The 8,721-nt window shown below is 38.7% G+C and overlaps 1 protein-coding gene across 1 annotated transcript in view; it reads right to left on the bottom strand.

The window, feature by feature from the left end:
- Nucleotides 1–3,982: 3,982 nt before the first annotated feature.
- tsku (tsukushi small leucine rich proteoglycan homolog (Xenopus laevis)) overlaps nucleotides 3,983–8,721 on the bottom strand; it is a 13,831-nt gene continuing 9,092 nt past the window's right edge. Inside the window, exons 2-3 of the mRNA XM_015015608.1 lie at nucleotides 8,314–8,625; nucleotides 3,983–6,965 (exon numbers count right to left, since the gene is read on the bottom strand). Of these exons, the coding sequence (XP_014871094.1) occupies nucleotides 6,225–6,965; nucleotides 8,314–8,619 (1,047 nt within the window). The 5' untranslated portion in view covers nucleotides 8,620–8,625 and the 3' untranslated portion in view covers nucleotides 3,983–6,224. The remainder of the gene's footprint in view (nucleotides 6,966–8,313; nucleotides 8,626–8,721) is intronic.

Here is an 8,721-nt window from a genome sequence, read left to right on the forward strand (position 1 = left end):
GCCATTTTCTGCAGAAATACAAACTTTGAAGGCATCAGTGGCTCAGTGAAAAAAAACAATTGAATCTTTGTGCTCCATAACAACCCGACCTGATCCATTGTTTTTGTGACAAACAAAACCTCTGTGCTGCCCCGCAGTTCACTAAGTTCGAGCACAGCGACATTTAAAGCAAGAACACAACATTTTAACTTTTTCCCTTCATTGTGTTGTATTTTGCAGAAAAAAAAACAAAGACTGCACAGTTTCAGTGACAGTTGGAGCTCAGGGTTGAAGGAAGATGAATTAGCTTCTAAAATGGCTGGTTTCTCCAGAGGATCTTTTCAGGAAGTCACAACACATTTGTCTGATATCTCCTCAAGCAGGAACAGTGTGTTTAATAAAGACATCCTGGTTCTACTTGTCTGGACAAATTATACACAACCCAAAGCTTCCCTCAACTTTGAATTAATTACATCTTACTACTGGGTCACCACATAAAAATAATCCATTACCTTTCAAGTTCTGTGTTCACATTTTCTGCACTGCAGAAAATCCATGCTCAAATGCAGAGTGGCACGCTTTTGCATTAAACCCCCTCAAAACTATTGGAATACATATTTTTGTGATTACAGAGGGGTTTTTTTTACACGTGTGGAGTAACTTTCTTGTTGTATTGTTTTCTCTTGAATTTGGGTCAGAACTTTGGCTAGGCCGTCCTACCATGTGATTATGCTTCAGATTTTCTATCGGGCTTCTCCTCGATTGATCACCCTCGTTGATAAAGATAAGCAGCCCACAGCATGACGTTGCCACCACCACGTTTTATGATAATCATATGTTCAGGCTGATTTGTTCATTTTCCTCACAGTATTTTGCATGCATGTATACAACCATTCAATTCCATTTTCCATTTTCCATATTACATTTGGGCCTCATTTGATCTGTTCTGGCTTGTGGCAAAATGCAAACAGGATTTCTTGCAGGTTTTTTTTTTAACATCGGTTTTATTTTTGACTCTCTTCAAAAATAAAACCACATCTATGGTGTGCACAACTAATAATTGTGTTGACAGATTTTGCAACCTGAGTTAAGGATCTTTCCAGCTCCTCTAGTCATGTTTTCCTGGCCCAACACGGTTGGTCGTGTCTCGGTAGAACTGCAGTCCTGCGAGACCATCAAGGCCAGAGATATTGTTTTGTATCATAACCCTACTTTAAGCTCATCCATAACATTATTTCTGACCTGTCTGCACTGCTTCTTGTTCTTCATGCTGTTTGTTTGATAATGCTAGAATGTGTGAATAAAACATTCACACATGCACATAATATTTCACACAATATTTTAAACTGTTTCGGTTTCATTCCTCTTCACAGCTATGTTCTACTTTGTGTCAGTCTGTCACATAAATCCCCAGAAATATGCAATCAGTCAGGAAATCAAACCTCTCGTTCATAATGTTTTTATAACAGTTTATGAATGAAACATCTTCTGGATGTCAGATTTTGCCTGTCAAGACAGGTTTTATGTTTTCAAAAGTCTTTGATCCTTGAGAAAACAAATGAAGACAAGGTAACAGAACTTGTTTGGATATGTCTGCTCCTCTACTCCTGTGGGAAATGCAGCCTCCACCCCTCTGGTGGCAGCAGTTTGGTAGTCTAATTATACAACTCTGCCATTGTTGGCAACTTCTGAAACCAAAATTTCTGTAGGAATCTATAAGGAACATTTTTACTTCTCCTCTTGTTTTCAATCTGCCTACCTTGCTTTGATGAATAGACATCTATAATAGCAGCAAACTTAAGTTTACTTAATTTAAGCACATTTAATAAGTATATGACAATGTCAAGCATTTTTCACCGCAGCTACTTTTGGCTTCGATTACAGGTGTGCAATCTCTTCCCTTGAGCATGAGCTTTTCAGATTGTGCTATTAAATTATATATGCATGCAGTTTGAATGCTTTCAGCCACTTGGTATCTTTACTGGATTTGAACTAGTCAATTAACAGTGAGACTCTCCAAGAAAGAACTGTAAAAAAAAAAAAAAAAAAAGGTTTTTCTGCTACGCATTGTAACATGTGGAAGCAAAAATATTTTTGAACTTGTGCCTCCAGCCTGATTTCAAAATATTTCCTTTTCTAGTTTTTTTTTTTTTTTTTTTTTTTATTAGTCCAGGCACGTAATAGTTGTGTAAACCCAGATCATGAAAGACTTCTACCTGTAGCAATACGATCCAAAAACTTGCTGGACTTGTGTTGTCTAAACTGGCCCATGCAGAGCAAAGGTGTAAACGGCAATCTGAAAAAAACGGGAAAAAAGGAACTGAGCAAAAATAGGGAAGTGAAAATTTTATGATAAACAGAATCAGTGTTAATGTCAGTCAAGTTTTAAGAGTTAACTGAAGTGTTCATAGACCATAACATCCAGAAATGTTGGCATCTTTATCCAAACCTCCCCTGCAGTTTGTGTTTTGCATTGCATCACTGTTTGGGGTGGTTATTGGAAGTGACCCAAACCAAATTCTGCTCAGATCCAGAAAATAGGATGGATTCATGTCAAGAATTGTATTGTATGAAAATGCATCAGTTAGTAATTAGTGAGAGCCAAAACAGCCGCAATTTACAAATTGCAACAGCTGATCTAAACATAGCATTTTATTTAATAAATTTAGCTGATTTTTGTGATATTTAGTTCTGGTTGGGTGAGATCAGCTGCATGGCTGAGGTAGACAGGAGAGGAAAAATAACTGAGCAGTCACGCATAGATTCTCAAAGTTATTTACACTTGAAGTCCAGACATTGAGATCTCTAACCAAGGCTATTTATAGAAAGCTGTTAACCAAAACTTCCTTTCTTGTTTATTTTCATGCCCAAGCAGTTTATTCATCGTTTGCCTGAAGATCATTCTATTGCATTAGAAATGCTTGTGGTAATAGAAGAAAAATCCTGTCAGTGTCTGTTATCAGAGTCAGGTGAGTTTGAAGCTCGAACAAGAAATGTTGAATGAAATGTGAAAAGAATGCATGATCCAATAGCAAGCAGCTTGCCTGAGGAACAAACTGCCTTGAGAAAATTGGAGTAAGTGTAAACTAAAAAGGGTCTCTATGAAGCTTTTTTTTTTTTTTTTTTTTTAATGTTAAAATAAACCAATCCCGTACTAAAGGCAGCAGGGTTCTGGTTTCTTGGTTTTAAACAAGCTATTGTTTTACAAGAGAGACATAAAAAAAAAAATAAATAAAAAAAAATCACACAAACATCTGGAAGTGTTTTGCACATAGGATCAGTATTCTGAAGGCGTTCTGTCAGCCCTTCACTGACTACAGGGGAATTATAGTTACAGTCAAACATACTGAAGAAAACTGCAAGGATTCAGGCTTTGTCAACACGCTTAAAATATGAAACCCCAATTTCAGGATGCAACAAGTACACCTACATTCTGATGCAACAGCCGAAATCCCCTTGGATCAGCTTGTCGTTTTGGCAGATTCTGAGAGCTTAGAAGAAAGAAAAAGGACAAATTTCCTCATCCTTACAAAGCAAACACTGTACTCATTGCCAAGGACACACAGGATGCCTGTTAGCTGCTGTGTCTGATATCCACCTTGCCCCCAACCCCCAGTTTTCCCTTTTCTCTGCTGATCTTCTTCCCAATCACTTTGCCAAGACACCGTGTTTAGTTCAGTATGATAACCAGCAGAACCTCAAGTCTCACATCACTACACGCCGTTGCTTTAAGCACAATTTAAAACAACTCTGCTGAGATCCGAGTTTCTTGCCATGTCCCAGAGAGAACCACACCCTAGTATAATTCAAACCTCTGCAGACACGAAATCACACAGTGCTGGGACTCCAGGAAAATGTTGACTTCAGTGCAGACAGTAGCACATTTTCCAAACCGTGGTCTTATTTTTAACTTGTGTTTATTTTTTTTCCCCTCAGTCAAGTCGCCTAGCGATTGTTGCCCGTTTGGACGCGACGCAGGATATGAATCAGACGAGTCACTGAGTTCACAGTGTGAGAGGGGTCAATTTATTACACATAAGATTTACATATTAATATGGTTATGTACAGTTTACTTACATTCATACAAATATAGATCTTTAAACTAAAACGTTTTCATTAAAGTGGACAGTTTGAAGGCCGATTCCAGTCTCCACAAGCGTTCTTGAGACCGATTCTCCTCTTAATGCAAAAGGATCATCAAGGCAAGTTTACATATGTGCATCAAGACACAAAACAAAAATAACTTGTATACAGAAAATGTGACAAACTGTTAGTGGTCCAATTTGTCCAGCGAAACTAAACTTGGTCACTAAAGAACATGAGAGTAAATCGAGGCTTACTTTTGGTCAACTGACCTTGTTTACTCCCGCTGTGCTATCTCAGCGGAAAAAAGGGTGAGATCAATAAGAACAGTGGCGAAGTAACGAAATGGTCAGAGAACATGGACTTTAAACTAAACAAAAAATAAGTTTTGGTCATTAAATCTAGATTATTTGTTGGGGGAAAAAACAAAAGGCAGCTTGTGAGGCTGGAAATAAATGCTACACAGTGTAAAGTGTTACAATTAAAAAAAAAAAATATTGAAATAATCAATTTCAACAGGATTGAAAGTGCCAGAGTTTTGAGCATGCAACCTGTTAAATTTTGAGATTTGACTGAATTCTGGTCAAAGTTAAAAAAAAAGCTGGAATCATTTGATTGATTAATTAGTTGGAGAAGAAACAGATTCAATTAGGATGAAGTATATTCACGTCGCGACTGAATTTGGAGGGTGTTTAAGTTAATGTTCAAGTTATCTTGCATAACATCTGTATTAAAATTTTTCGCACAAATACTAGGCTTTGTAGTAGCTTAACACAAGGTTATCAAACTGATCTTCTGCTGACTGTGCCTACTGCAGGGTTTAGTTAAAGTCTTGAAATAGACTGCAACTGTTATATTACATTCAATAACGTACATTCATTTAGAGGAAGTGACCAAAGTGACTTACAATGTGGTGTTTAGTAGTTTAACAGTTCAGCATGTAAACTGGAATAATTGGGAACCAAAACATCAACCTCAACCAGCAGAGTGACGCCTGACTAAACTTACTATAAGTCAGATCCTGTAAATTTGCCCGGGTCACAGTGCAAACAAGGAATAACATTGGTCGTTGTAAGGCTAGAACACCACCGCTGATCTTTTTTTAATTTTAAAGATTTTTATACAATAGATATCCCGAAACACTGTGCATTGCTGCTTTAAGGCTCAACAGGGTAAGACGAAAAGCGGACAACCTGTCAGACATTACCTATTGTAGATTAAACCAACCAGAATGATTAAGCTAAAATAACTGCTAAGCTAAACAAAGATAAGATATTAAGGCCTGGTGGCAACTTCAATCAAACGATGCGTTCAATTTGTCCTCGGATGTCAGGATTTCTGAGTTGCAAATACCAAATTCAGACCCAACATGTGCTATTGGGAACAGAAGATATTTATTTTGAAAGTAGCGCGAATAAAAAGGTTTATTTGCACTTTGGATGTTTTATATTTTACCAGTAGTGTACGATTTGCATTTGTGTGTTTATTTTGTTTTGAAATGAGTAGAATAAAGAGAAATGCGTTTGTATGTCTTGTATTGCTTATAGCGGCCAGCCTGGTTTTTGGCTTCTAGCTAGAATAGGCTAGCTCCATTATTGTGACAGAAATAATTTAAATTCTGAAATCCGAGGTAAATTGAACACAGCATATAGACAAACAAAATGTTAAGAAAAAAGAAAAAAATGTCTAGTCAAGCTCAAAATCATCCCCCTCACCCAGACATTCAAAGTCTTATGAGAACTCTTAGTGGTTAAATGGTAACAATGTCCATCAATTTCTGACTAGTATAAGTACAATATTAAAGAAAATACCACATTGGGACTAAGTTCAAGTAGATCTTAAGACAATCCCACGAAGTGAAAGATGCGACTCCGACGTGTTAAAATTAATTCATGGTGGGGGTTTTTTTATGAGTTTTAAAAGTGTAATGTATTAAAAACACTGAAGAAGTTGGCCTGAGCTGTTAAAAATACAGCAAGCATTATAAAGGGTCCAGAGTTTTTTCAAAGCTACATAAAAACGATAAGGTATGATCCACAGTATCACCAGGAAACAGATTTAACTGAGCGAGAGCGACTCAGACTGTTTTACATATCAGAGCAGACGAGCCTCAGCCCTGCAGTCGTGAATGATAGGAGTGGTTCATTTCCTGAGGCCCGGTCTCACAACACAATGCCGTCTACGTTACAGTGCAGCTCCTCATTATGCTGGACCTGCCCCATCTGGCGGTGGAACTGTCCCTGTTTTTGCGTCCTCCAGCAGTGGATGCTTTGTCCGAGAGTGATACTCTTGATGCTGGGAAGGTGGCTCAACATGTTAGTTGGCAAAGAAGTCACACCAGAGCCAGACAAGTTGAGCTCCTGCAGAGAGTCTAATCCACAGAAGACTGCAGGGCTTAGATTCTTAAGTTTCGAGTTATTCGAGAGGTCCAGAACCTGCAAGTTCTGGAGATCGCTGAAGCTGTGCGGTTCAATTTCATGAAGTTCACCGAGGCCGCTGAGGGATAAATAAACTAAATCTTTCAGCTGAGCAAAGGCTCCCTTGTTGATTTTCAGGATTGGGTTAGCATCCAGATTTAGGTACCTCAGCGGAAGTCCCGCCATGCTTGGTACGTTAACCAGCTGGTTCACTGACAAATTGACACTCTGGATGTGTAAAGGTCTTCCATGCAAGGTGGCAGAGACTGACACAAGCTTGTTATGGGACAGATCCACGCTGACGGGTTCACCGTTCACCTTAGCAGCGAACACAGCCATGTCAAACTCCTGGAAACTGTTGTGACTGAGGTCCACCTCGGCCAGAGGGAGGCCCGAGAAACAGCTTGGAGACAGACTCTGCAGATTGTTGTAGCTCAGATCCAAACTCTCCAGGTATCGCAGCTTGGACAACGCACTGGGGCTAACCTGAGAATCAGACAAGAGGACAGATATAAATATGGAGAAGAAACATTTTCTAATTTTGCTGCATCTAAATATTTTTTTTTATATTTTTCAGTGTTTTTGATCAAGATGGACAACTTTTTTAAATATCTAAATTGCCATTTATGATTTCAAGTAGGTTATATAATAATTAACAATTGTCTTTCATAACAGGTGACAAGATGTTAAAATGACTGCAAAGTGGCAGAAAAACTCCATTAAATATGACGGACAACTAAAATTTACTCATGAATGTGTCACAATAACAGTCTTCATAATATGCAGTCTAAAGTCACTTCATGTCACAAATGAATCAGTGAATTAATCCAAATTTAGGTCAAATATGTCCTGTTCACTCCAACAGTCAGATCCAATAACATGCAGTCCAATTTTATCTTACTTATAGAAGAATATGAAGTCGTCAAATATCATATCATATACTGACCATTTAAGCCCAGCAGGTAAAACGTTACCCAAGGAAACCCGTCAGCATGAATTGAGTTTTTCCATCAGCAAGCATGTAGCAACAATGAAGAGCAACCAATTCCTTCCTACAGGAGGAAATCTCCAGCAGAACCAGACTCGAGAGGTGGAGATTATAGAAAGCCAAAGAGATAATACTTAAAATTACCTTTGACTGTAAAATACGCCAAGATTAGCATGTTTGCTCTCTTACTGATAATTCTGCTCGTAAAATTTCTTGATGCAATTTCGTTTGTGTGCACTTAAAACTCCTCCTTTATTAAATTGATGATTTAAACATCATAAAATTGAATGGCTGTCATTTCAGCTGCTCTCTTCACATAGACTGTTGTCTGAGTGCAGCGCATAGAGCAGGTCACATGACTCACACAGAGCTGCAGCAGTCAACACAGTATCTCTTAAAATCGGTGTGAAAAGTTGAAAACCCTTGCATTGTGTACTAAAAATTACTATGATGCAAATCATGTAAAACTGTGTTGCCTGGAGGTGGGGCGCAACTACATATTATTCAAGTGGATGCGAAAACATAAACCGGGGTTTTGACGCCCCCTCTGGTGCAGCGCCCCTATGCGTTGCACGCACTGCATAACCACTTTTTGCACCACTGGCCTGGAGTACAAATACAATGCATGGGACTTCATCAGTCCATTCTCAGTTTTTGTACTCTATAAAAATATTTAACAAGAAAAGCTATGTCTTTTTTTTTTCTGTAATTTTGAAAAAGCTAAAAATTTCAAATTAAATGATCAATAAAGGCTGCTATTAAACAAAAATTTATTTTTAAAATTTCAAACATTAAACAAAAAATATGCTATTATAAATACAATTTTAAATTTGTCGAGCCACCAACCGTAGTAATTTTGTTGCTGCTGAGGTCCAAACTAATTAGCGTGGTGTAGCCTGGACCGGCTAACATGGCATCGCTGAGAGGGCCCATATCATTGGACGACAGGTCCAGGTGGGCGGTGTCCAAAGGGATGGCAATGGGCATGGAGACGCTGGGGCCCATGCCTCTGCAGTCCACCCTGGTCAGGCTGAAGCTGTCGAACAGCCCAAAGCTTTCCACCTCACAGTGACAGCTGGGGTGGCAGTTCCTGACCGCACCGGACTGGACAGCGAGCAGCAGCGACAGGCTGACCCACCAGAGCAGTGCCATTATGCTCTGAAGAGAAAGACGGAGAATAAATTACATGTGGGACCTTTTCAAAGTGGCCTCACAGATATTCAAACCAGAAGCACCATCACTCACAAAAAAAAA

This window comes from Poecilia latipinna, unplaced genomic scaffold, assembly GCF_001443285.1.
Source record: "Poecilia latipinna isolate Pla-1442-1.1 unplaced genomic scaffold, P_latipinna-1.0 Scaffold1933, whole genome shotgun sequence".
Classification (NCBI taxonomy): Eukaryota; Metazoa; Chordata; class Actinopteri; order Cyprinodontiformes; family Poeciliidae; genus Poecilia; species Poecilia latipinna.